Source organism: Taeniopygia guttata, chromosome 12 (genome assembly GCF_048771995.1).
Source record: "Taeniopygia guttata chromosome 12, bTaeGut7.mat, whole genome shotgun sequence".
NCBI classification, from domain to species: Eukaryota; Metazoa; Chordata; class Aves; order Passeriformes; family Estrildidae; genus Taeniopygia; species Taeniopygia guttata.
In genome coordinates this window covers 10834197-10862111 of record NC_133037.1, presented here as the reverse complement: position 1 = coordinate 10862111, position 27915 = coordinate 10834197, and the positions used below count along the sequence as shown (strand labels likewise).

The 27915-nt window shown below is 45.1% G+C and overlaps 2 protein-coding genes across 8 annotated transcripts in view; both read left to right on the top strand.

The window, feature by feature from the left end:
• Positions 1 to 576: 576 nt before the first annotated feature.
• TPRA1 (transmembrane protein adipocyte associated 1) lies at positions 577 to 18453 on the top strand. Of its 4 annotated transcripts, XM_041718876.2 has the most exons (13): positions 1039 to 1326; positions 1737 to 1914; positions 2277 to 2369; positions 4871 to 5070; positions 5201 to 5333; positions 8217 to 8303; positions 9849 to 9921; positions 10888 to 10967; positions 12050 to 12160; positions 12568 to 12628; positions 13679 to 13781; positions 14400 to 14480; positions 15566 to 18453. In XM_041718876.2, exons 4-13 carry the CDS (start codon positions 4880 to 4882, stop codon positions 15798 to 15800), a joined length of 1155 nt encoding a protein of 384 aa, XP_041574810.2. In that variant the 5' UTR covers positions 1039 to 1326; positions 1737 to 1914; positions 2277 to 2369; positions 4871 to 4879; the 3' UTR covers positions 15801 to 18453. The 4 variants fall into 4 exon arrangements, with proteins under 4 accessions (XP_072791136.1, XP_041574810.2, XP_012428390.2 ...); XM_072935035.1 differs by lacking the exons at positions 1039 to 1326; positions 2277 to 2369 and adding an exon at positions 577 to 774; XM_030283441.4 differs by lacking the exon at positions 2277 to 2369 and having other exon boundaries at positions 1042 to 1326.
• A 1391-nt stretch (positions 18454 to 19844) lies between these two features.
• Positions 19845 to 27915, top strand: part of CHCHD6 (coiled-coil-helix-coiled-coil-helix domain containing 6) — a 109330-nt gene continuing 101259 nt past the window's right edge. The window contains exons 1-4 of one of the 4 annotated variants that reach the window (XR_012057839.1): positions 19845 to 20041; positions 21639 to 21768; positions 22724 to 22778; positions 24036 to 24162. Coding sequence is in view for 3 of the 4 variants with exons in the window: in XM_041718645.2 (XP_041574579.1) it covers positions 19952 to 20041; positions 21639 to 21768; positions 22724 to 22778; positions 24036 to 24162 (402 nt within the window). In the remaining variant the exon portion in view is untranslated. 4 annotated transcript variants of the gene reach the window in all.

Genomic DNA, 27915 nt, shown 5'->3' with positions numbered 1-27915 from the left:
CCTGTTCCAACCCAGTGGAAAATCAGAAGAATAGGGCTGAGGCAGGCAAGTCCCCAGGTACAAACCCTTCATGAGGCTTGCTGAGGAGTAGCTGGAAAATTTGACCTAAGAAGAGGATGAAGCAGATTTAAGCTGAGGAAGATCTATCTGTGTGTGAGGAAGGCCTGGAACCCCCTGGGTACGGTGTTCGCTAGAGCAGAACATGCAAACTTGACCAAGGTAGGGCTCTTCTAAAGAGGTGTAGGCTCTGAACAGAAACTTCAGGGTAGCAAAAGCCTTGCATTCCTACAGAAGCAAACCCTACAGCCACAGGCAGAAACTCATGCCAGAATGAGTTTCAGAACTCCAGTCCTTGCAGTGACTCGGATAAGAAACATCCTCCTTGAAACTTCCCTGTCAGCCAGCTCTTACTGCTGGGAATAACGTGCTGGTGCTTAGCTGGTTATTTCCTTTAATTTCCTAAATAAATCTTGGCTGTTTTGTCACAGTTACTTCCTTGTTTACGATACTGAGCGTCTCTTTAGCCTGTCTGGCATTTGCACCTCGAAATCCTGCTAATTATTGATGGCGTTTCCCTTTAGCAGCTGTTGTCCAAGCCACTTCAAGTTTCTTCAGCCAGCTTTGAACTCTCCTTAAAAGCCGAACTCACAGGTTGTTAATCATTCTCCCGGCAGGAACTTATTATCGGATCTCCCTCAATGATTAACCGCCCTGCCCCGCATCCAGAGGCCGTACGGAATTCCCGCGGAGCTGTGCGAGGTCAGGAGTGTGACGGTGGGTGCAGGGCGGCAGAGCACTCCTTGTCGGGTGGGGTGCTGGGCTGTGCGGGCCGGCCCGGGGCTGGGATCGGGCTGGAAGGACAGAGCCGGGTGGGATCGGGCTGGAAGGAGGGCTGGAAGGACAGAGCCTGCCCTGCACGGGTCGGGTCGGGTCCAGGGTCACCTCCCTGCCCGCTGCCGCCGCTCCACGCCGGGCTGCCGACCCACAGGTGTGTGCGGGACCAGGCGCCTTTAAAGCGCGGCGGACCCGCCCCTTAGTCCCGCCTCCCGCCCCTTTCTATTGGCTGGCTCCGCCACTTCTGCCGGGCCCTTTGGCAGAACCCGCTCTCTGATTGGTCCAGCCGGGCACCTCCCAGGGACCGTCTCTCAATAGCGCCCTTGGGGTCGGCCGGCAAGGCCCGGCTGTGGCGGCCGCGTCTCTGCTTGCGGTGCGCTCCGGCCTCTCTTCAGCGACGCTCCCCGGCTGAGGGGAGCGGCAGGGCCGGGGCCGGGATGGCGGGGCCGGGACCCCGGGACTGAGCGGCGGCGGCGGCGGGAGCGGGGCTGGGTACGAGCGGGGCCGCGGGAGGGGAGCGGTGCGGTGCGGAGGGAGGGACGCGGCGGGGCCGCGCTGCGCGGGGGCTGAGGGCCTCTGAGGGCCTCCCGGTGCAGCCCGGCGGGCAGAGGCGCCGGGCACCTCCGGCCAGCTGAAGGAAGGGTGCGGTGGAGCCGCAGCCGCTCTCCAGCTGTGCTGCCCCGGCAGCCCCGAGCCCGGTGCCCGCGCAGTGCCGCTCTCCGTGCCCGCTGTGCGCCCGCCTGCCGCAGGAATCAAAACCGAAACAGAAAAAACCCCGGGATATGCATTTCTGAAATCCACCTCTGGGCCACAGTGCTCTGTCTCTGCGGGTTTGGGCTTATTGTTGATACTTCTTCTTTCAGTATTTTTCTTTTTTCCTTTTTTTTTTTCTCTCGTTGCAGTTCTTTTCTTTTTAAGCTTAGTTCAGAACGAGATGTGAAAGTGGAAGGGAGCGCCTCAATCACTGAGGGAAAATCCCTGTCTTAAATTCTAAGAGTGAAACGAAAAATGCAACTGTTGTGACCAAAAGAAAGGGTTGAAGAGACTTCTTAAAAAGGAAGAGAACAAAAAAAGAAAAAGGTTCTTTTTCTTTTATTTTGTTCTTTTTCTTTTATTTTGTTCTTTTTCTTTTATTTTGTTCTTTTTCTTTTATTTTTTTGGTTGTTGGGGTTTTTTTTGTTGTTGTTGTTTGGTTTTCTTAGTTTTAGTGTTCTGGGGTATTTTTAGGCATTTAAGTTACTGAAGTAACAATTACATTATTTGAGCAAGGATGTGGTCAGTGCAGTTTTTATTGCACAAATAGGGTGTTGTAAGAAGCAGTCTTAATCCTATCATGATCGGTACTTAAGAGACTTTCTGATGCTTTTTGCAGAAAGACAGAAAAGTTTTGATTTTTTAATAACAGGTGCAACTTGTGCAGTTTGTAATTCACCTTTCTGTAGGTGGGCTTGGAAAGAACAAACAATTGCCAGTGATGTGAGGCCTGAATTTCACTGTTACTGTTACAGTGCCACGATTCAAGGACCATTGCATTGGTGAGATAACATTTTCCTGAAGGTGTAACAGAACCCTTCCCAGTGCTCTGTCACTGCAGCCCAGGAGCCATGCCCATGTTCTTAGTCTGAATGCAGCTTATCCAGGGCTTGGACTGAGAAATTTGCCTTCACCAAGTCAGCCTGACTTCATCTGGAGTGTAGAAAAACATGTTATTTTGTGTTCTGGTGTACAGAGCTGCCTGCTGGATGAAAACCATGACTGCAGCACTGGTTTATTTCCATGCAGCTCCAGGCTGATTTTACCCCCATGGACTGGGCTGGCTGAAGCAGGCAGTCCCATGGAGGCAGGGTGTGGTGAGTGAGCTCTAGACAGGGCAAGGGCAGTTGCTGAAAGGAGCAGTGTTGCTGTGGATGACAACCCCTGGTTGGATCCTTTCCATCAGTTCTGGTCCTGTTGCTCTGGGATTTTTGCTGTTGCTTTGGACAAGAGTGGGCCAGTTCTCCACATCCTTGCTGTAGGCTATTAGAAAAGCATGACCACAGTGCTGTCTGTCTGGCGGCCTTGGCTGCCCTCTCTTATCACATTGGATGTTCTGTGGCAATACTTTGTGTACACTTCATGTGGGGAGGAAGAATACAAGTACCAGGCTGTAGTGAGCAGCCTGGCTGAGAGGTGAGCTTGATTCTGCTTTGCCCTTTGAAGCCTCGTGACTGGAGTTCTGTTACGTGTGGCCAACTCCTCTCCTTATCAGCAGCTGCTGTTGTGTGATAGTGGTAGCTTCTGGCGAAAAATAATGGAGCCTGCTTGCTCTTTTCATAAGAAGTTGTTTTGCTAATGTAAATCTCTCTCAGCTTTATACTTGAGCTCTTTTCAGTGTGACGGGCAGATGGAATTCTTCGTCCCAGAAGAGCTACTAGGAGGTTGTGATGGTCCACAGTTGATAATGTTATTCTGCCTGTGGTCTGTGAGGTTCTTCTCTACTTTTTAAAAAGTAAAACTCCCCAGCTTTTTAAAAAATCAAGCAGCAATTTTTCTGTGTTGGCAAATGTGACCATTCTTGGCCTCACCTCTACTGGCATGTAGTGGTGTTACAGAGGAAGAGAACAGAACAAAATTGTTACGAGAAAATTCTTCTCTTCAGAGAAGTGAGTAGCTGGAGGGAAGAGAGGACACTCCAAGAGATAAATTTGGAATGTGAAGGTCGTTTGCTGGGACCTCTATTTAGAAGTAGAATTTTTTGGTCCAGGCTTTGCCAGCTTTGAGCAAAGCTGCTCCTCCAGGTCTGCGTGTTTATTTACTGTGGTGCCTCTCGTGCAGCACAGCATACGGCAGTCACAAAAGAAAATCCCAGCTCAAGGAGTATCTGTCAGCAGGGGTGAATCGAAGGGAAGGTTTGTTGGCTGAGGATGGGATGATTCCCTTGCCCCTTAGAGAACTCAGTGAGAGTCTCAGCCTCTGAAGAGAAAGAAGAGCCTGTGACTGACAGTCTCAAGCAATTTGTGAAGAAGCTGCTACTGAACTCTAAAAGCTCAGCAGATGACACAGGGCTGTGCTGATGCTTTCCAACTTGTGACTCACTCAGAACCTCTAAGGGAAAATACCTTCTGAGCCTTGTCATGGGGGCTGTCAGTTTTCACCACGCAAGTCAGGCCTGGAGTCAAACAAGGAGATTTTTAAAAAAAATAAATCCCAGATTAACTGGAACACACAGACTGCTCGAGTGCTGTCCCTGGCAATGTGCATCTTTAAGATGTCGGCTGTCAGAGATTTATCATATTTATCATTTTTGCATCTGTGGATTGTCTATGATCTCTCTTTTGGGGATTGTCAGGAGGGGCGATTAGACCCTGTGTTTGTATTCAGCTTGTAGCTAGTAAAGTACCTTAACAGTCAGGGGTCTAGTTTAGGGTGGGAAGAGAGTGGCTCAAAAATAGAATTGTTCTGGTGTCTTGCAGAGGGTTAGAAAAATAATGCTGCATGTTGGGTTTGAAATGTAAAGACTGTACAGTCCCTTTAGGTGAGTGTATGTGAGGCTTTCCCTGCTCTCAGACTTCAGAGTTGGTAAGAGCAAATGGATTTTCAGAGGGATCTTCATATTTTCTTTGCAGAAATCAAATAATTGACTGTCACTTCTTGATCTTGGGACCAAGAATGAATGCCCTGGTAAAGTAGGGTTTTTGTCTCTGTCTGACGATGCCACTTACTGCTGTTGAGTCTTGATTTCTTCTAGGAATCTGCCGTAGCTCAAAGAATGACAAAATTTAATCCCACATAGCACCATTTGAAGGTGCTTGTTACTCTGATATCAGTGTGGTTTTGTACTGACCACCCTAATGGCTGTGTGCAGACTTTGGGCAGGTGGCATTTCATTGTGTAATACAGTCTTTGACGTGATGATAATTGGCTGTACCAAGCAGGAAGCAGTTGTGCAGGGGCTTAATGTCAAGGATGTGTTTTTTTAGCTGTGACTCACAACTGATTTAATATTGCTTTTTTTCTCTGCTGTGGTTGTCTTGCTCTGTTTTATCTGGACTTGAAGGAGGACAGGATGTTCCAGTCCATGATGTCTGTGATGACATTCTCCATGTCTGACAACATCACACATTCGACTGCCCTGGTGACGGTGCTGGATAATGTGACAACTCTCTCCCCAATGACAATGCACGTGATCAACGACACGAACATCACAGTGCCACACAAGTGCCTGTTGCTGCTCTATGAAGACATTGGGAAGTCCAGGTGAGTTGGAGGAAATGGGACCACAGTCTGACCCTGTTTCTCAGTTTGATTGAGAAGGGGTTGGGGCTGGTGCCTTCCTTTCTAGAGGCTGAAGATCTGGGATAAAACCTGTTTTATTTACTTTTTGCAGAGTCCGCTACTGGGATCTTCTGCTCCTGGTTCCCAATGTGCTTTTCTTTATGTTTCTTCTCTGGAAGCTGCCCTCTGCCAGGGCCAAAATCCGGGTCACTTCCAGCCCAATCTTCACTACATTCTACATACTAGTGAGTACCACTCTGTGCCTTTGGACTAATGAGTGTTATTTTTGTTATCACTCATGAACAATATCACTGAACTAGTGGGGAGGGCCTAGGCCAGCTCTTGCAGGGATACAAGCTGCTTTCTGTTGAAGGTATACTGCAAGAAGTCAACTTTTTTCACTGTTGGAATTCAGCTTTTAATAGGTTCTAGGGCCAGATCTGCTTTTTCTCCTGTGATGATTTTACTTTTTCCTTTTCCATTTTTCTTCTTTTCTTGCTTTGATGTATTGGAATGTAGTATCTTATCTTTTCTGTGCTCCTTGCAGTCAGTAGCATGGGACACAAGCCCAGCTTTTCATTGAGGTAGTGAAAGGAGAATAATTTGTGTCAAATTGTTGAAAAGCTTGGTCATCTGCTGGAGAAAATGGTTATGTGACAGAGTTCTGGTTAGTCTGGGAATTAGAAACCCAATCCTGTTAGTTTCTTTCACATCATGTCAAAGTGGCCCTGACTTGATGTTCTTTATAGTTCTTAAGGTGGAAACAGAGTATTCAGTACAGTTACAGTTCACAAACATCAAAGGTCTTGCTGTGCTCCTCTCACTAGTCCTGTGATGCCCTGTGATACTGCTTAGAGGACTTTATAAATGCTAGGGACCTACCTGAATTTGTTCAAAAATACCATTCAGAAACTTTTTGATATCCTGGCTTGCCTCAGTACATAACATAATATGATTGCTCTTCCTCAGTGAGATTAGTACAGGTTGTATGTTTGGATTGGGTTAGATGGATGCCTCTTTCTCTGGTCTGTGTACAGGTACTGGCATGGCAAAACCCAAGAAGCTCAAAACCAAATCTGAGCTAGTAGCCTCACCTGAATCTTTCTTGGGAAGTTTTGTTAGCTCTTTCAGGCCAAGAGTTGGGGTTCTGGGCTTCTGCATGGTTTTGGAGAACCAGGGATACACACAAATGTTTCAACCGTTTAGAAATATTACTGTCCCTTTCCAGTCTGGATTTAAACATTTCTATGTGTTTCCAGTAGTGCACGTGGTCAGTAGAGGTTTGTGCCAGAGGCTTTGAAAAACAAAACTCTTGATAAACCAAAGGGAGGGAAGTGAATTGACTTTATGCTCTGGATGGCAACTCAGCCCCACACAGCTGCTCTCTCACTCCCCCTCACTGAAACAGGGGAGAGAATCAGAAGAATAAAAGTGAGAATTTGTGGGTTGAGATAAAGACAATTTAGTAAGCCACAGCAAAAGCTGTGCACACAGAGAAAGCAAAGCAAGGCATTCACTTACCACTTTCCCTGGGCAGGCAGGTGTTCAGCTGTTTCCAGGAAAGCAGGGCTCCATCACATGTCATTGTTATGGGGGAAGACAAACACCATTACTCTGAAAGTCTTTTCCTTCCTTCTTCTTCCTGTCTTTATGTGATGAGCATGATGCCATATGGGATATTCCTTGGGCCAGCTGGAGTCAGCTGTTCCAGCTGTCACCTCTTAACTTGGTCACCTCCAGCCAACTCGCTGCTGGAGTGGGATGAGAGGCAAAAAATGTCTTGCATTCTGTGTCAGTGCAGTGCAGCAGTAATGAAAACATTTGTGTTATCAACACAGTTTTCAGCACGAAAATCCTAAACACAGCCCCATACCAGCTACTGTGAAGGAAATTTCCTCTATCCCAGTCAAATCCAGCACACAGTCTTAGAGGAAAATGCTTTAACTCCGTTTCATACCAATTTCTTGAGTATGTTATTGGGAAATGAGGATGGAAGTGTGTTCTGTGAGGTCTTTCTTTAAATTGGCTGTTTGCTGTGTTCTGGAGGAATGCTTTCTCTGGAGTTGGTGGTTAATGTGGAGTTATCAGATTGGGAAGAGTCTCTGCCTGCTTAGAGAGGAAACAAAGAGATGTGTGTTCCTCTGCAGTGAATTGTTGCAACTCTAGAACACCATTATATGCAGGGACCCTTATTTTCTGTCAGTGTTTTGTCATGGAGTTTTCCACCCCAGGAGTGTTGTATTCTCTTGCTGTTGCTGTCCCTTCTTCCTCTAAGAAAGAGAAACTCATCTGTGAGTCACTTATTGGTCGTTTCCATTCTGCAACCACCTTAGGATCAGCTTAGACTCTTGGTTCTCTGATAGGTTTAGCTGTCTCCTACCTTCATCATTAGGATCAGCCTGACATTTAGAGAATTTTGTCTGGAAAAATCCACTTCCTTAGAGTGTAAGTCTGCACAGTGGAGTGTAGATACATCCAACTGAGCTCTTAATTGCATGGGATGGCTATAACAGCACAGGGTAGCTGAGCCTCATTGAGCTGTCATGCCTTGATGTACATGAAGTGAGTTGGTGATCTCTGTGTTGCATTGTGCAGCAGGGTAAGATGTTTTGAAGCTGGTGGCTGCAGGTGACTTTTCCTGTGCATTTCTGAGCATTGTTAGTACAGAGTGAGAGAACTGCAGGTTTAGTTTTGTCATAATTGTGTAGTGTGGTAGTTGGTATTGAGTGGTTTCTGTTATCTGATGTGATTGGTTTAGTCAGACATGCCAACCATTTGGTTTTGTAATTCAGAGGGATGTGTTTTCTGTCTGTTTGTTTTTCTCCTCTCCTGCCCCAGTGGAATGAAGGGAAGACTAAAGATACTGTTGTAAAGACTGTGTGAAGAACTCTTCAGAGCTTAATCTGACGGCTGAGACAATTGTTCCTTCCTAAATTCTAAGGCACTGTTCCTATCAAATGGGTCTGAGGAATCTTTTTCAGGAAATTAACTCTAGTCTGCCACAGGAAATTCTTAGTACACATTATCAGGTTTGAAAGCTGACCTGAAAACGGTGTTCCAAAAGGGCTTCTGATCGCTGCTGCATATGTGCCTTTTGACATGAGCTCACTTTTGCTCTTTTTTTGCAGGTATTTGTGGTGGCTTTAGTTGGCATTGCCCGAGCTGTTGTCTCCATGACTGTGAGTGCCTCTGATGCTGCCATGGTTGCTGACAAGGTAGGTGCAACACTGACATTAGAGGCTGTGCTTTGTGTACTTCTTATTACAGCAATCTGCTCTGACTTCCCTCTTATGTGTGTACAAGAAGAATGTGCTTTTTTGCAGTACTCTTAGCTATGTGTACTATGGAATCCTGTTTTGATAGCTGCATCTAAATCATCACAACATCCGGGATGGTAAAACAATGGATTTCCTGAAATAGACACACAAATAGTGGCAGCAAAGGTTTCCTGTTACAGGGATGAAATTATTCTCTTTTGCAACAGATAAGCATTCAGATACCTTTAATGGATAGGCAAGACCTGGCCTTTGTTACTCTTGCAGTATTCTAGTGGCTCTTTGAAAATGTTGAAGTTTTTGTATTGAATGCAAATAAAACCGACTTTCCTTTTGAGACTGACACCTGAACATCCTTGTGAGCACTCTGAGCACAAGGTGAACCATTAGCAAAAAGGAAATATCTTAGTATGTGCTGTTCCTTTGCAGTAATTTATTTGTAGCAAAATACTGCTTAAAACAAAAAGCTCTGCAGTTCTTGAGCTGTTAGAGAAAGAAGAGTCACCTACAGAGTACAGGTCTTCAGGATTTATTCTCTGGGATCAGTGTGGTTTCCTTGCTTTTCCCTTTAATGTTACTGTCAAAGCATCGTGCTGAGCTGCTGTTGCAAGTGAATGTTTGTAGAATTTTTCATTCACCTCTGTCCAGCAGATGTAGGTCCAGGACTTGAATAATGAAGAAGAGGTGTAAAGATGTTTTTCTTCAGCTCTGGTGTTGGAAATTATGTAGCAAGACAGATACTTGGGAAACTATATAGCAAGACAGATACTCTGACAGTTTTTTCTGTAAACGTGTTTTATTCTGTCCATTATGTTTCTTTTGTGTTCTCGTACATGTATGTGCACACACAAACTGTGTATTTATCCAATGCCTCTTAAAATATTACTATCTTCAAGAGAGCACCATTCAGTGTTCAGAGATAAAGGGTTAATAAGCCAGAATCTGGGTGCTTGTTCTAGGTTTGGCATTGATTTATTGCATGACTCCCTGAAAAATTGCCTCACCTGCTTTTTATTGGTCTTGTTTCATCAAATAAAACATGAGATTGCAAATGACAGGCTGGAACGGAGAGTGCTTTTTACTTGATTATGCTTTAGATTTAAGGACCAGTAGCTTTGGAAGAGGGCAGAATACAGAGTTTGTTCAGGCATGTCTACTGCTTTAAGAACTGGCTTTGTTCAATATTTGAAGTCATCATGGGCTTGTGCTCTTTGGGAGCAGCAAGAACATATCTGAAACAAGTGACAAATCCTCAACTGTGGCAATCCATGGCCACTTCCTCTCTTTAGAGCTGCTATTTGCTTGTTCCCACACAACTGTTCTGTTGCACAGGCACGAACAGGCCTTGGAACAAGCATGAGAAGGATTTGTGGAAATGACCAGCCATGACCAGAAACTGCCATCCCTTGGAATTTTGCTTTATTAACTTCAAACTGCTTTCTGGCTCCATCTAATCATGTTTATCTGGTCTCTGTTATCCCTCAGATCCTGTGGGAGATCACAAGGTTCTTCCTTCTGGCAATTGAACTGAGTGTGGTGATTCTAGGCCTTGCCTTTGGTATGTGTCAGCAGTGGTTTGAATGTTTCCTGTTGCCTTTCCTTCCACAGAGATTGCGTTTGTAAGTTTATGGTGATGCTGATTCTATAAAGTGAAGAGGCTATAGAATAAATGCAAAGGGTAAATCGTGGAGATTTCATTAGAAGTGGCTGAAGGCCTCATTATTCTTACAGATCTATGGCGTGTGTGCCTTAAGGGTTTATATGTGCTTGGTTAGTCCTGCACTCATACAGTGGAGTGCACAGCTTAGGTAAGATTTTTATACCAAGATCAACAGTCTCATGTTTGCTTCAAGCCCATTTTATTTAAGATGGTCCCATTGGGGGCCTTCTATCCCCTTCATCCCATCCTTAATTAGTTTGATCCATCTTGGTTGCATTCAAATGCTTCATCTGTACCTTCAACTGTAATTCTACTTCTTTCAGTTATGCAAGTGAAAATGCCTCTCCCTGTGGGTCAGAGGTACAGGAGAGGGTGGGTGTCACTGTTGCACATGTCAGTGGGACACATGAGCAGTGTATTTTTTATCTTTTGAAGGCTCATAGAATAATTTAGATTGGAATGAGCTTCTGGAAATTGCCTACTTCAGTATATTCCAGTACAGATTTCTCTACCCCAGCCTCCCGTCAACTCTTCTCCCTGAGAAGCAGCTTTATAACATCTCAGTGTACTTCATGCTGGAGTAATTACTTTTTTTTTTTTTTTTCTTTCCTGTAACCCCGGCAGAAGGACTTAGTTGTTTTTTCTTAGTGTGGACAGGAGGAAAGCAAGTTAAAATCTGTTGGTTTTGTAAATAGGATTTTTGCCTGTGAAAGGCTCAACTCTCCAAACAGGGTTTAAGTGAGCTTTAACCTTCCCTTGAAGGCTTGTGGAAATAAGTGTTTTCCTTTATTGGTTCTGAAAAGAGCTGTTTTTAACCAGTGCTGGGATTACATCCTGAGTCACTTCCATACCCCATAATTACAGGTCACCTGGAGAGCAAGTCGAGCGTGAAACGTGTGCTGGCAATCACCACTGTGCTGTCTCTGGCATATTCTGTCACCCAGGTGAGTACACTGAAGCAGAAGAATTTGCAAAAGAAGGACCTTTGCTTGATGTTAAACAGTTAAGTGTGTGAATCCTATCTGAAAGTGGCAGCTTTGCTCTTTAGATGAGGTTTTGGAGGAAGACTGAATGTTTGTGGCAGTGTATAAGCAGATAGTATCTGCTTGTCTTCTTTACTGCATAAATAGCTCAGATAAGGTGAAGAAATGAGGTTTGGATGGATTGCATTGTTTAGTGAATCTGGGAACAAGAGTGAAGTTTTTCCACACCTGAACAACAAGTTCTGGATCTTCCCTCAAGGGCCATGAAAACCATGTGCTTGCCAAGTAAGGGCAGTGCAGAGCTGAATCTTTGAGAGCTGAGAGCTCTTGCTTCTCTTCAGATTAGCAGCTGGCTTGCTGGCTCAGTTTATTAGGCATGTCTTCATGTCCCTGAACAATGCAATCTGTGTCTGGGTTTATTCTCCTCCTCAGCATGTCAGTGGTCAGCCTGTGTCTCTGTACTCAGGGCAGCGCCAGAATAACACAGAGCTTTGTTCTGGGACCAGGCTCTTGGCTGCAGAGACAGTGAGCTGGTCATTACCACATGATGAAGCTGGAGGAGCCTCATAAAATATCAAGTGTTGGAGCTATATCTGGGTTCACTAGTGCCTACAAGCTCTTTGCTCTCCACTATCTGTATGGATAGCTCCTAAACAAGACAATGTCCTTTCCCAAATTGACTATTTTCTGGGTGTTTCATCAGAAAGATCTACTTTAAAGATGGAAATGGAGCTCTTAGCTGTTTTAGACATACAAGTGCTTGCATCCCCTGTCCACCTCAGTCTCTCTTCTGTAATGTTACTGGTGCCAGTTTCCTTCAGATGCAGATTCCTGCCACTCTTTTTCTCCTCACTTCTTGTCTTTAGTTTCTTCTTCTTCTTTGTGAGTGTAACTTGGTCTAAGCAGGGATTGGTTAGGTTGGGGGTGGGGGGCAGGCCAGCTGTTTTCTGAACTTCTTTAAGCATAGTGTCCCTTGTCCAAATATGCATTTCAGTGGGGATACAGCTTGTAATAGAATCATGTTGGTGCCACTTCTCTCCTAGGGCACCCTGGAAATCCTATACCCTGATGCCCACCTCTCAGCAGAAGACTTCAATATCTATGGTCATGGTGGGAGACACTTTTGGCTTGCCAGCTCCTGTTTCTTCTTCCTGGTAAGAGTACTGGGAATGTGTTACACACTCTGATAGCTTCTTTGTATTTTCTAAATGGAGCAAGGAGGATGATTTGAGTACAGTAATGCCCTAATCCCCCTCCTGCAGCACAACATTCATCGCATGTGGGGGGGAAAGCTGAGGAATAAAGGTTCAATGGGGGTGGTGTAAGCTGGGCCAGCTCTATTCCTGAGCTCAGATATTCTTTCCTCCTGTGTTTGTCAGCTCTTTTATGCTGATAAGGGTGAGTTATGGGGCCTTCACATCTGTTCTGTGTTTAATGTTAAGGGATTGTGCCTCTGCCCCGAGGCATGTAGGGAGTACATAATACCACACACCATCCCTGTAACGATTTTTGAGTTGAGTTGCCAAGCAGCCATGGAACTGTTAGTTCTTTGTCTCAACAGGTCTATTCCTTGGTGGTGATTCTTCCAAAAACTTCTCTGAAAGACCGGATTTCTTTGCCCTGTAGGTAACTGTAGTGTTTTCCATAGTATAGATGGGTACAGCATCAGGATAAAGCACTGATGGGAGTAAAAAGTTCCTCTATGTGTTTGTGCTGCAGATGCGTTCCACGTCTCAGAGTTTAGATAATGTGGCAAACGACTGATAACCTATCCCTAGAAAAATTAGTATGTTGTGTCTTGGAGAGCAGAGTAAGCAGTTATATTGCTACTTTAGTAGCTAAATAATTGCATTAAGAAAACAAGACCTACTGCTCAGTTAATGATACAGATATAATGTAAATATATACTCTTCTGAGAGCCTTAAGAAATGGCTTCTTAATAACAGCTTCCTTTGAAATGCACACATGATGGTAAAGTGTGCGTGCTAGTCATTCCCTGAGAAGGGAAGGCTAAGTGGGAGCTGCTCAACAATTTTTATCTGGGCTTTTACTTTATCAAGGTGATTGTTTGTTTGGTTTTGCTGTTGTTGCAGAATATCTGCAGCTCTTGAATAGACAGAAGCTGTTATTAAGGTGTTTGTACTGAGCTCTTTCTCTAACTAGTGTTGAGATCCCTCTGTGGGTATTCTGAGGGAGGGGTTATGAATGTCATATGTCACAGGCACAGGTCCTGGGCCTGATATGCCTGGTCTTCAGCACACCCTGCTGCTCCTGTTGGGGTCTCCTGAGCAGTTTTATTAGTGCTGTACATTGGAAGGGCACAGCTTCTAGTTCGGCTGGGTTGTTTTTGTTTAGTTTTTCTTGTGATCCTTTATGTGACTGACAATGGTTCCAGATGCCTGCAGATTAAATCTTTGCATGTGTTGCTGTAACCTTGCTTTCAAAACCCATCTTGAGTGTGCATATATACATGCAGGGGGGTATGGTTTAGTCCATTTTACCACCATCAATTCTGCCAGCATGGGACAGGAAAATGCAGTCTTAATTCTTCAGCCGTTCTTAGAGACAAGGTGGTGAGAAGCTTCTGTTGGATTTGGCATCTCCATCAAACACATTTCCATGGGTCTGATGTTTGAGGTTGAGCTTCACGTGTGTCCATGTCTTTCCCACAGCCAGGAAGAGTTTTTATATTTATGCTGGCATTCTGGCACTGCTGAACCTGGTGCAGGGCCTGGGCAGTGCCCTCCTCTGTGTGGATATCATAGAAGGATTGTGGTAGGTACACTGGGGGAGGCGGTCTGCAGCCTGGATCTTGTGTTCTCTTTGAGTGTCCTTTAACACTGCCTCTCCCAAGAAAACAAATCTATGCTGTGTTCCTAAGAAGGAATAAACCTGTTGGTTCTGGTTTGTGCCAAAAGACTTCTAAGTAATCAGGAAACTCCCCAGTGGAGAGGTTGTGGAGCTGTGTGTACTGCAGTTGTCTTGAGGTGGTGAGTGAGAGTAATAGTGTGAATCCACTGATGTCTGGCCATTAGTAGGTAATAAGAGAGGAAATTGTCTGTTTGTTAGCAATATGGAGACACCCTTATACCTGGAGTCTTGTTCTGCAGGGATCAGTGTCACATCTGAGAGTCAAAATTGGGAGTACTGAGACTCTCCTCTTGGTCAGACCTTGGGTTTTGGCATGGTTCCCCTGATTGTCTAGAAGCAGTGACATATGTTGATGACAATGGCTGTTGCTTTGCATCAGTTTAAATTTGTTTAGCATGATTTTTCTTGATCTCTGGACACTTTGGAGGGAAATTGAATCATTTGGGAGGCTGTGAGTGGTGTTAGCCAGCTGTATTGTTCTTGAGTACTAAATCCCTTCATGTTCCCTTTTGTTGTTGACAGCTGTGTTGATGCTACCACATTCCTTTACTTCAGCTTCTTTGCACCTCTCATCTATGTGGCGTTCCTGAAAGGTTTCTTTGGGTGAGTAGCCAGGAACAGGAGTTTAGATGGATATATATATATATAGTCTTTTAACTGGTTTGCACTCAGGTTCTCTCAGTCTGTACAATAAAGACAGCTACTAGAATGCCAGTTAGAGAGGCAGTCTTAATTTCTGCCCTTGAAGAATTTCTGTGACCCGTGGCTGCTCGCTTCTGTGCAGGGCTCCTTTGCATGCAGAGCAGATCTGATGGCTGTATTCCTCACACATTGCTGAGGATCACTTCTTCAGCATCAGCATTGTCTGTAGTACAAAGTTCTTCTGCTGAAGTTGATAGCCAAATGCTTAATGAGGAATCGAGTCCTGGGAGTTTAAACGGTCTTCTGAGTAGGTTTTGGGGTAAATTCGTAGGAAGGATGTGGGAGTTTAGTAACTTCGGCTGAGGACTCCCCGTGGGCCCAAACATCGCTAGTGAAAAACCGTGGGAAGGGCGATTCTCAGGCCGGGGCCGCCGCCGTGTGGCCACTCGTAGGAAATGCACCTTGGTGGGAAAATGAGTGGTTCGGCGTGGGATTTAGTATTTGTCGGTCATTAGTGAGAAATAGCAGGTTTTAAAATAACTGAGAAGATAAAGTGCTTTTAAAATATAAATATATACCTCTGCATCCCTTTGAAGTTAGAAGGGAACATTGTCTGGAGTTAAAGATGAAAACTGCTGATCTACAAGTGTTTGTATTTGGTTTTCATGATGTGCACAGGTAGAACGTGAAGTGTACTCCTGTTCTGACTCATTTTTGTGTCAGTAGCCAGGCTGTTGTGGAGTTCAGTAGTGTTTGGGTGCTGTTGCCCTCAGTAATTCAAGGCTCCTGAAGATGAGAACTCTTTTCCCACAGCAGAGTCAGGATTCTGCCATTTATATTTCTCTTACGTGACTTCATCCAAAGCTTAATTTAGCATTACTTTATGGCAGTTACTCTGCCACAAATTTCTAGACCAAAAGCTCATTTTTAAAGAGTGTCTGAGGTCCAAATGCACAATTTCTTAACATTGATGAGTTTCAATTAAGGACAGGTAGCTGTGATACCACATTGGTAACACATGCATTTTAAATCTTTCATCACTCCAGGTCTGAACCGAAGATCCTTTTCTCCTACAAATGCCAGGTGGATGAACCTGAGGATGTGGATGTGCACCTACCCCATCCTTACGCTGTTGCCAAGAAGGAAGGAATGGATTCTGGGTTCTACTCGAGCACTCAGATTGACACCACAGCCTACCTGGATGACGTGGCCTCTATGCCATACCACGTGGGCAGCATCAACAGCATAGACAGTGACCGCTGGAAATCCATCAATGCCTGAGGCCGGGCACCTCAGACATGTGATCCTTCTTTCTTTCTTCCAAACTCCCTGATACCGCAGCTGCTCGGATGTCCACTGGAAACCTGTCCTTGGCTACCTGCCATGGCTTTCCTCTTGTCCTTAGGATTTCCAACACCTATTGTGACACTAAGTTGGCAGCCCAAACCCTTTTGGGAAGAACACTTTCTGTTGCTACATGAGAACAATGTAGAGTGGTTTTGTTCATAAACCTTTAAACACTGAACTTTCCTGATCCTCCACGTTCCTGATGTGAATATGACCCAGAAGATAGTCCTGGCTGGCACCTCTTCCTTTTCAGTGACTGAAAGCACTTGTTTCTCACTTAGAGCAATGATGTTTAGGAATGAGGGTGCTGATTTGACTGCTGTATTGTACATATATAGAAAGATTTTGGTGGTTGAAACCAAAGATGATCTTCTTGGGCTAAGCAGCATGGCTGCCTGCACCTTGCCATAATGCAACAGCACAGGTGGTGATAGTGTCTGATGAGGGAAGCTGGTCACTGGGGCTCACCCTTGGTTTCAGCTAACACAGTTGAAAATTGTGAGTTGGAGTTGCTAGTGGTTAAAAGGAATGTTCTCAGTGTATGGGGAAAAAGAGGTATGAAGAGGAATGAACTGTTCTCTGTGCCCAGAGAACATTTGGGGAAGGCTGGTAGCTCACAGTGGGGATGTGAAGTGACTGAACAGGAGGGAGACGGACAAACAGTGCTGCTGTCTAGCTGAGCTGAAGGAGCTGTGAACCAGTCTCTGGAGGCTGTAGTGCTGTGCATTTGAGCTCAAAGGAAAGTCTAAGTAAGAACACTGAATCAGGGATGAGCTCAAGAGTAAAACCTGTGAGGTAGGTGTGTTTTCCATCTGCATCCTGCTTCATGGCTTTGGCAGGGGCTCGGAGAGTGCTGTGAAGGAGGAAGGTGGCTCTGCAGATGAAGGCTCCAGAGACATTCAGGTGCTTGAGGCAGAGCAGAAGCCTATGATGAGTCTGAGCTGTCAGAATTTAGTGACTGGAAACTCAAATGCCTTAGGTGTGCTAGAATTGAGTTGGCTGGTGTGCTGCAGTGGGAGAAGAGTGGGAGCTGGATGTGTATCTCTGGCAGTGTCCTTCCCTTACATTGCAGTTCAGATCCCCAGACTGCTGCTCAGTAAGTTTTATGGCTCAGTATGTTGAAAATGCTTATGTGCATGTGGGGAGTGGTCCTTTAAAGACTTCCTGGAACTTCTTATTAACCTCTTCCATGCTGGAAGAGGGACTCCTATTGTCTGAGCTGTCTGGCATGCAGTTTCAAGACATGGTGTTCCAATCCAGTGACTGTTCACATAAAGGCTGCATCAGTCTGGTTTCTGGGATATCCTGTGCTTTCCAAGGATGAAGTATTCCTCTAGGTTTGGTGGTGCTTTCCTGCCCGAGTCCACCAGGTAGGTGGAGATCTGGTGTAAGCAGCTTCCCACTAGGGATGGTAGAAAAAAAGGAACTTGCAGTGTTTGGGGACTGTGTGAATCTCTTGCCCCAACTTACTTCTATTCCTGCAGAATCCTAAGGTAAGAGTAAGCGAGGTGCAGTGTGGAGGTGTTGGTTTGGATCATTAGGAGGTAGAGGACAGTGTTTGCTACCAGGTGTTCCCACCACAGGGAAAGAAAACATGGGTAAGAATGTGAAGTTCATATTGGTTGCCAAAACTATGCAGGCCTTTGCTTATCTTATTTTGTTAATGAGCAATGCAGCTTCTCTGTCTGCCTGGGTACTATTCCCTGCAGGCCTCTAAGTAGCACTGGCACCTTGAAAACAAATAATGCTCCAACCCACCCAACCCCTCACCCCCCTTTTTTATTTTTATTTACTTCTGGGGAAAAAAGACTTCCATCTGTCTGTGTACTAGGAGTGAGTAGTTTCTTGTAGGTCACAGCCTTTCACATTTCCATTTCATGCAGTGACTGCAAGGGCTGGACAAGGATCTGGCCAAGGCAGCCCTTGTCACATTAGAGAAGTGTTGCATGCTCCTCTGTCACTGCTGTCAGTCGGCCTGAGCCATGCTGGGCTGCTTGCTGTAAAGGGATGGGTGATGTGAAGCCTGAATTGCTGTGCTGCTGCTCCCAGTGCTGCTCACAACACTGATCCTGAGCTGCTGTTGGTTAGAGTGGGTGAGGGAGCCTGCAAAGCTTCCCTGGGCCTTGGACAGAGTCAAGAGAGATGAAGATTACAAAGCAGTTGAGAACTAAAGGAGCAACTGCTTTTCCAGCCCAAGGAGTATTTGTTGGCTTTCAACACCCTAAGTGAAAGGATTTACCTGCCCTCCTTGGTGATGTGAAGAGCCTATTATGAATTTGCCTTTTTTACCATCTGAATTCAGTGTTGAAGGATCACCTGTGCAGGTTGTCAACATCCATCCTGTCCTTTGCTGGCAGGACTCCAGAATTTCTGGAATGTTCCATGTTCTGCTGCTGAGGAGCTTCTGCACTAGGTCATGGACTGACCTTCCTCCTGTTATGTATTTATGTATATATAATGCTTTGGGCCATCTTAAAGTGGTTCTTGAGCAAAGTGTGTTACATGTGGGGGGTGGTAAAAAGAGAGAAAGTATAGAATAAATGTATATTTTTGTTTGTAAAATAAATAAAATTAAGTTTGGCATAAATGGTCATGCTTTATTTCTCAAATGAGACATATTGGGGAGGAAAAATAACTTGAAGATTTAAAAAAAAAAAGGCAGAAAGGCATGAGCACAGGTGTGATGTGGCTTTGTTTGCCTTTGCCAACTGGCCTTCCTGGATCTTTGCAGGTGATGTCTGCCACCTGGCTGGGAGTGTACACCTGGAAAGGCTTAGGGAAGGATGACAGGAGTAATCACAGTTAAGGAAGGACTTCTGGAGGGGTAATCACATGGTTGAGAACTCACCAGCCTGGAAGAGCAATGGTGCAGGCCTGTGAAACCCTTGGAGAGGACAGACGAGGTGAGTAAGGACTATCTGTTAATGGGCTCTTTCAGTGCAAAAATCGGGTACCATCAAATGGAGTGAGCAGGTGGCAGATAGGAAATGAGCAGGAGGTGGGGGAGGGAGCTTGAGGCACCCCTGTGCTCTTGCCTGGCTGGTGAGGTGTTCCTGGGGTGCAGGCAGCTCACACCGCACAACGCAGTGCCCTTGTCTTGAGAGCCCGAGCAATGGGCTGACTCCTGCCTACGAGGTGCTGCACAATTAACAAAAATATTCCCTACTTCCAGGAACGTGCTCTAGAAGAGACCTGGATATCCAGAGGGGTTTAGGGGGTGAAGAGTCCCAGATACTCCCTTAACGTTGGCCCATGTCCAACTGAGGCAAAGCTCTGGTTGCCACATCAACCGCAGTGAGGAATATGCATTAAACACTTAAAACTGCTCCCATGCACTACTGAGGAGTGGTGGGCTGAGTAGATAAGTAGCGCATTGATACCAACTGGCCCGTATTTCTGGGAAGGCAGAAAGCTTGTTTGAAAAAGATTCTCCAAAGCTGTTATTTCTTGGTTCAGCTGCCTCTGTGTTGCGTTATCTCATTCCTTCTGTTTAGGCTGTTGGATCAGCCATGCCTGGCAATGGGGACTGTATCAGCCGTGGCCTGACCGATTAGCTAAGATTGTGCCTATCTTGTTTGTAAATACTTGTTAAAGTATTTAATGGAGGTAAAATTGTCTTTGCCTAATTTATCTTTACAGGACCCACCCGTGTGTGTCAGGGCAGGTGGCGGCACCGTGTGGCTGCGAGGAGCGGGGGTGAATTCCGCTCCCAGCGCTGCTGCTGTGCCTGACGAGAGGTCATCCTTCCTCAGCTCGGCAAAGCGCCGTGCCTTGGACGTGTAGCAGTGAAGCTGTGCGGGCAGTTTTGGTGCCGCGTTCAGTGCCAGGGCGGCGATGAGGGCGGGCTCACCGGGACGGGAGCGGCAGTCTCCGCTGTCCCGGAGCCGCCTCGGTGCCCTGCGCTTCCAAACTACATCCCCCAGCGTGCCCCGCGCCCGGCCGCTAGCACCGCGCCGCGCTATTGGCCGCCCCGCGGCCGCCGCCAATGGGGAGCGGGTATATTGGCAGGCGCTGCCAGGGCAGAGGCGCTGCTGGCAGCCGGTGCGGGAGAGGGGCGCGGCGAGGACGGGGCGACCCCGGGCGGCATGGGCGGCAGCGAGAGCAGCCAGGGCGGCAGGAGGGTGTCCTTCGGGCTGGACGAGCGGGAGCGCGTCCGGGTGCTGCAGGGCATCAGGGTGAGGCGCCCGGGGGTGTCGTGGGGCCGGGGGCGGAGGGAGCCGGGCTGCGGAAGGCTCCGGCCGGGAGGTGAGCGGGGCGAGGTGCAGCGCTGGAAGGAGTGGGGGAGCGGGGAGGAGGGGAGGGACACCGGGAAGGCTGAAGGAGGAGGGGGTGGAGAAGTGATGGGGAGAGTGGCGAGAAAGAGGGCTGGGGGCCTGGGCATGGCTGCTGTCGAGCGGGGGGACGGCAGCTCTTTATTTTCACTTCCAAGCTCTGCTCTCAACCCTCGTTCTCTGCTCGGTGAGCTCGTTTGTGCTGTGCGAGCAGCGTGATGCTCTGAGGGCAGCCAGGACACAGCTCTGCCCTTGCTCACGGTGCCGGGCAGAGCCTCGCTGTGTGAGCAGGGCGGGCGGGAGCCTGGCAACGGGGATGTTCCTGGCAGGGACAGCGGGGAGCTGCTTCTTCACCTTCGGTCCGAAACTGACCAGCGTGTGTTGTGGGAATAAGCGCTAGAGAGTGGTGGTGCTACCGTTAAGGAATAGTTTTTCCCGTTTTTATTTTTCCTTGGTTTTTTACATGTTAGTTGTGTGGGTTTTTTATTTTTTTTTATTACTGCCATCATTTTCATCGCTCTTGCTTCATGATCCTTTCATGTGATTTCTCCCTAAAATCTGCCAGAAATGAACTTTCAGAGTGTTGCTGTGCCTCCTTATTTTTCATCCCATTTTGACTAATTATTTGACAAAACTTAGCTAAGATTGTGCCTATCTTGTATGTAAATACTTGTTAAAGTATTTAATGGAGGTAAAATTTTCTTTGCCTAATTTATCTTTACAGGATACAGACAAGGATTTGTGTCTTTAAAATTAGGAATTGGGCATGATAATAATGTAAATTGATGGTACTAAAAATGCTATTAAGTTGGGTAGTAGTGGTATAACTGAAAATATGTCTTCTACTGTGGCAAGTCTAGATGGGGAACAGCCTCATTTGGTTTTGTTCTGCAGCCAGACCCTCTGACCTTGGCAAGAAGAAGGGGTCAATTTTAACAGTGCTGTGAGAAGCCTTTTGGACTGAGTTGCCAGAAAACTTCAAGTTAACTTTTCTTTCTTTTTCATGGGTTTGAACCCAAGTCAGGGCATGAAAATGAAATTGAGATTGCAAAAGTGTTTGCAGCCTTATGTGGATGGGAGGCTGTTGTGTGTCATATGGGTTGCAGCATGTCTGCCATGCTGAACTGGGTTAGCAAGCATGGAGCAAGAAGAGGAAAAGATGGATTAAAACTTGCTTAATTCCTTTCCTTCCCATTCTGGTAAATTTCTCCCTATACAAAGAATTGACTTGTTTAGGGGTGCTCTCCACCTTTGTTGGTGTTTGTGAATGATTGTCTAGTGAAGCTTGTAGGGTCAGGCAGTAGGTTGGAGACTTTGTCGCTTACTGATAGGGTATGGGTTTTAAAAATGTAAAGTCAACATGCAAGTGCTGGCTGTGTGGACTGGAGGGACACTGCAATGAGGAAACTGACAACGCTTCTGCGCTATCATGGGAAGTTACAAACCAGGAGGGTCTCAGTGAAATACACACCAGAAACTGACTTGGCTGGTTCTGTTTCAGCTCACTGAAGATGTAGTGAACCGGATGAAAGGATCCTCTCAAAGTAGAAGGGACAACCAGAGATCTCCCCGTGCATCCAATGGCACAGCTCCGTCCTCACTGGCTGCAGAAGGGAAACCCAGACCTACAGGTACTGTGGGCTGGTGCTGCCACTGCCTGTCACAGAGGATGCTGGTAGTTCTGGTAGTTTTCAGTGCTACCCCGTTGTGAGAGGAGCTCTTTAGTTAGCCTGTATCACTCTGTGAACACTTCTAGCATTTCAGATCAGTGTGCAATAAACAAGGCAGAAATATTTTGCTTTTCGTTTCTGGCAAGCTGCCTTGTTTTCTGCTGTGCATACACAGGGTGTATATTGTGCATGGGTGAGGGAAGGACTGCTTTTATTCTTTGGAAAGAAGCTCATCAGGAAAGATAACCTGTCTAAGCACAGCTGGCTAAGTGGATGATGAAAACTTGGTTTGTGAACTTTGAAATTTAAACTTGGTATGTGAAGTCTTTCTTTACATGTCAGAAAACAATTTGATTTCTATTGGTTCTCAAATAGACTTTGGTGATGTATATCAGCAGTGTGGATTTGTTTAAGGCATCCAGACTAAAATGACATTAGGGAACTAGGCCTTTGCTTCTAGGGTTTTGTTTGCTGTCAGCCTATGTCTTTCCTGACTGTAGATCTAGCTTTATGGATGGCCTGAACTGCATCAAATAATTTCATCTTCACTTGTGGAATCCCTTTTAATTACAATGAGAGAAGGAGGTCAAGAGGAAGGCTTACTGGAACTAGAGGAAGGAAATGTAAAATAGGTCTACAACCATGCTCATGTTTCAGTATATATAAGGGCTTGAGGAGCTAATATCCTCACATAGAAGTTTTCTGTAGCATGGTTTATTCAGTGTGCCTGTTTGAAAATGATGCTGTTGGTGTGTCTGTTTCATAAATTCAAACTCTATCAATCAAACTTAACTTTCTTGACCTTTTTTTTTCTCTTGATGAATAATATAAAATTCTCCTAAAATAATTTATGATATGATGAAGGACTGCATTTGTAGTACTATTAGTTGTCACAGGTTTCTCTTCTCCTTTCTAGGAATTCAGCCACCAAAGGCAAGTGACTCTGCTGCAGAGCAGGATCTCTACAAGAGGTGAGGTGAAGCTCTTGAAAAAGAAGATAATTTAGCTCATTTGGGAATATATCTATGTATGCATATGTCTGTATTTTACTTCAGTCTGAGCATAATGGGTGTGTGTTTGATAGTGGCTGAACACGAGCCCAGGTGTGCCCAGGTGGCCAAGCAGGCCAGTGGCATCCTGGCTGTGTCAGCAATAGTGTGGCCAGCAGGACCAGGGCAGTGATTGTCCCCCTGCACTGGGCACTGTTGAGGCCACAGCTCAAATCCTGGGTCAGTTTTGGGCTCCTCACTACACAAAGACATTGAGGTGCTGGAGTGTGTCCAGAGGAGGGCAGGGGAGCTGGGGAAGGGGCTGGAGCACAAGTCTGCTTGGGACTAGCTGGGGGTGTTTAGTCTGGAGAAAAGGAGGCTTGGGGGAACCTCATGGATCTACACCACCTGAAAGGAGATTGTAGCCAGACTGGGGGGGGCGGGGGGGGGTCAGTCTCTTCTCCCAGGTGTAACAAGTGACAGGACAAGAGGAAGCAGCCTCAAGTTGCACCTGGGAAGGTTTAGGTTGGGTATGAGGGAAAATTTCTTTACTGAAAAGGTGGTTAGGCATTGGAGCAGGTTGCCCAGGGAAGTGATGGAATCACCATTCTTGGAAGTATTCAAAAGGCTTGTGGATGTGACACTTGGGGATGTGGTTTAGTGGTGAACATGGTGGCATTGGGTTAATGCTTGGACTTGATCTTTTCCAACCTTAACAATTCTGTGATTCTATTCTATGATTGTTTTAATACCTGAGGCTTTGAAGCCTTTTTTGGTTCAGGGCTGCTTCTCTCAGTGCTGTTGCTGCATACATTTTGTGTGATTTTTCTTTCCAGTGGAAGAGCCAAAGAGTAGCATTGTCAGCCAGGCTGACTCCTTTTATTGTTGTATATACCTTGATCTTTTCCAAAGCAATGTCTGTTTGTCTGGCTAACTGCTTCCTATTTTCACTATTTTCAGGTGATAATTAAGTACTTAATAGAGCTAAATATAACAGAAGTATAAGCTTATGTGGTGCTATGCCTGCTGTTGTTGCCAGAGCTGTACCTCACTGGAATTGCAGGTCATATTTAAAGTTTGTTGGGCTTTTGAGTTCCTGCTGATAATGGGATTGTGATCAGATTTTGTGTCAAATAGACTGTGGATTTGTGTTTTGGCTCTAAACAGCGGCACTCCATGACCAGCCATGTTGCCAGAAGTCTGCTGATAACCTTCTCTCTGCTTTTGATGCTCATACAGGTATGTGGAAGAACAGACACTGGTCCAAGAGGAGTTGCTCTGGCTTGCCAATAGAGAAAGGGAAGCAGCCAGTGAGGCTAAGGCAAGGAACAGCATTATTGTGGAGAGGCAGAGAGCAGCCCAGCTGGTGAGTAACAAACCCCCTGCTATGATTCCAACCTGCACAGGCTAAAATGGCTCTGCTTGAGGGCATTCATTTATTGTCACTTGTGTGATGAACTTAGAAACTTGGATTTAGGCTGAAACATCCCTCACCTCATTCATCACTTAACATTTGGCTCACAGTGCAGCTGCAAGCTCCACTTGCAGCATGTCACTCTGTGCTGCCAAGGCATGAACAATGGCTGTGCAGCTTTACCAGTGGCAGGGAGTATGGGGTGTGTGTTTATGTTGTCCTTGTCTAGCTTCAGAGAACTCTTCTGAACTCTCAAGTGTATGAAATAAATGTTTCAATATATACAGGATCAAATTCTGCTGACCCGATATATCCTGAGACTTTGCTTTGGTTTTTTTTTCTAGGGTATAATAGTGCATGTACACAAATTGATAAAAAGTAATCATGTTTTCATTTGTTTGAGTCTTTTATAAATCTGGTAACAGAAGAGCTGTTGTAAAACTGTCAAGTATTGCAACGTTTTGAGGAAGGTCTAGGATTGATTTTTAGGGCCCAGAAAGCATAAACCCTTTTTTGAACACACCACTGACTCCCAAACCAATTTGTTCTTGCCCAGCAGGCAGACTGACTTCTGGGGACTTCTTGCTGCAGCTTTTACTCTTAGTCAGGCACCTTGGTGTTGTGATGACCCATTAGGTTGCTGTCATACCAGTGCTGAGAAGAGCTGTGCTGGAGGCACAAGTACAGTGAGATGAGGCTGAATAGAGCAAAAGGATTTTATCAATCACTGCAGTAGACTGGGATTGTCATTGGTGCTTAATATTCATGTGATACTATTTTATATTGTTTTCTTTTACATACTGCCATCCCTATGGCAATGGTGTACTGTCTGTAACCAGTGCAGAGTCTTACTGGAGCTGCCACTTTTTGCTGACCTGCAGTGGTGTCAGAGTGTGACAGTGAGGTATGGCCATGCTTGCCACAGTGAGATCCAACTGCTCATTCCTTTAAACTGCACTGTTAAAACCTTATTGAGAGAACTAGACCAAGAGAATTCTCCTTGCCTGGTGCATACTGAAAGGATGGCTTAGGGAAAGGACAGACTGGAGTATGGATAGTCTTTATTGTGGTTCTTTCATCCTACTGATCTGTAGCTTAACCAATGTGTACTTGATTTAAGTGAAGAATCCTGTGAGGTTTTTTTAATATGTTAAATGCTAACAGGCCTGGCTTCTCCAGGCAAAATGTGAAGCATTTAGAGTTTATAATATAAAGATATTTTTGGGGACTGAATAAATAATTTAGGTAAGAATGGTGACAGTGGTTAAAGAAAAGGTCTTTATAGCTGTAGCCCATCTCTAACAGTGATCCTTAGCAGCTGTTGATGGAGACCATGAGAACAGAGCAGGTATATAAGAATATTTCCCACCTATACCCTTGGAAATGCTAATGTGTTAAGACTTAGAGGCTTTGAAAGCAAGAGGTTGTATTTTCACTTTGGTGGTTAACAGTCTTTAAGGAAATTCTTCTTCTGTGAATTGATCTGTTTGGGGTTTTGGACCCAACTGTACTTTGTCTCCATGATAAAATTAGTGTATGATTGGCTTGGTAGGTGTCTGAGATGGCTCTCCTAGATAGATATAGCTGTGAATGGCTGCTGTGTGGCAGGAAATTTCCTCTTAGCAGATTGTATCCTGACCATGGGGTGCTGGATCATTGCTGAGCTTCAGAGCAGTGCTGTCTGAGGCTGGTGACTGTTGCTCCTCTGCAAAGGACATTTGTGTCAGCAGGTGCAGTATTAACACTCTTTTCACTAGAGAGACAATATTCTCTTTATGAATGCAATTAACTGGCTTCTCCAAGAGCAAGGGGAAGAAGTTGGTGGTGGATTTGTTGTCCAGTCTAAAGATATGACTGCTCAAGTAGAGGCCTGTCCTACTGCAATGAGGTGTAGTGTAATCCTGAAGAAATGTGACTAACAGAGTCATGCAATATTTGTGAAATGCAAAGAGGACACCTCTAAAATGTGTGGGGACCTGACTGCTCACATAGAAAAGCTGTTTTATTACCTGAATTAGCTTTCAATCCTGTAGTGTTGCATACCCATACAATGCTCTGCAAAAATCTGATTAGGGTCCCCTTGTGATAAATAGTGACCACAGTGTGTTAGCCCAGAATATGGTGGAAGAATGAAAAACTGTTATGTTTCATTGCTCTTTAACTATCTCTTGATCAGTCATAAATTTAGGATCCTTAAAAAATGGGATAGTCTAGTCTGTCCTTGCAAAGATGAGGAGAGAGCTATTGTTTGTCAGCTTCTAGATATCTTCCTAAAAAGGAACTGTTGTGGGCAGACTTAAATTATTGGGATCCCTATCAGACTTGCTTTATCTCAGCTGCAGTTTTCTTTTGGGCATGGTTACCCTTATTGTATTGACTCAATCCTGCTCAAACTATGTCTGTCCTTTGTCTTCTAGAATAGGGCTTGAGTATTTCTTGCTCTTCTGTTTTTTAGCCCCAGCAAACAGGGAAAATACTGGATATGAGCTGCTCATCCATGTCTTGTGTCAATCTTCTCTTTCAGGTAGAAGACAGTAGTGGAACTCAAAGTATCTGGTGGTAATCCAGGTGCAGATAGCAATGGAAATTATCTGCTTACATTTATAAGAGAGAAACTTCCAGGGTTGTTTTTGTTGTAGTTGTGATCTATTAGGGAAATGAGATTAAAAATTGGACAACTCCCATGAAAGAAATAACAAATGAATAATTTGCTTCTTAAGCAGCACTTAATTTGGTAAAAGTTGAAAACTATGCCACATGTAATTAGAAAATTTTATTCATTTTTTTAGTAGTTGCATTAAGATCTTGAACTTCCCTGTGCTCTTAACATACCAATAGTTTAGTGATTAGTAGTCCTTTGTTGTCTGCTGCAGTGCTGGAACATTCCCCTGTAACCATACCACTTATATAAATCCAAGTACCATAGCTGTATTTTGAAGTGATTTCATTGTGGCTGTTCTGAACATTGCATGTCATTTAATCTATTCTTTATAGCTTTCACTCACTGACTTTTGTTATTGGAAATATTGCTATAAGTACTTCAGTGTTATTATATGATGCACACAAAGAGAGGGTGGACTAGAATTAACCTTTGATATGGAACTTGCTGTCAGCTTCTGGGGCCAGTTACTGGATTGTTTATAGGGCAGGGTGCAGATTAAAACTTATTGTTATTTTATTGTGGTTTGTATATTTTATTTAGCTAATTTTTTCTCCTTGAAGTTTCTGGTTTCAAGAGGGATTTAGAGTTAAATACCTGGCTCCTTTTCTACATTTTCGTCATGACCTTTCTTTTTCTTTTAATGACTTCGAACAAGGTACTTAGCTTCTAAATTCCTTAGGTTTTGAGTAAAACTCCTTACAGCTTTAGTTTAAGAAAAAAAACAGCTCTGTAAGTAATAGTGCAGCATTCACTTTCCTCTTTGAGTGGATATGGCTTTTTGATTAACCCTGGGGACTGGCTCAAATGAAAGTAGTCTGCTAAGCTGCTGTAGAAGAACTCTCCCCAATTTGTATTAGAGATAAAATGTTTTTTTTTTGTTTGTGCAACGCTTCAGAATCATGGTTCTGAATGGACTCTTGGAGTAATTTAATGCTGTGGGTACTCACAACACAACAAGGATTATATGTACAGTGTTTCAGAGCAAGGCCTAGGGTGTCTAACTAATGCTGGTGCCATGCCCTAAGTCTCATGTGAAATACCCA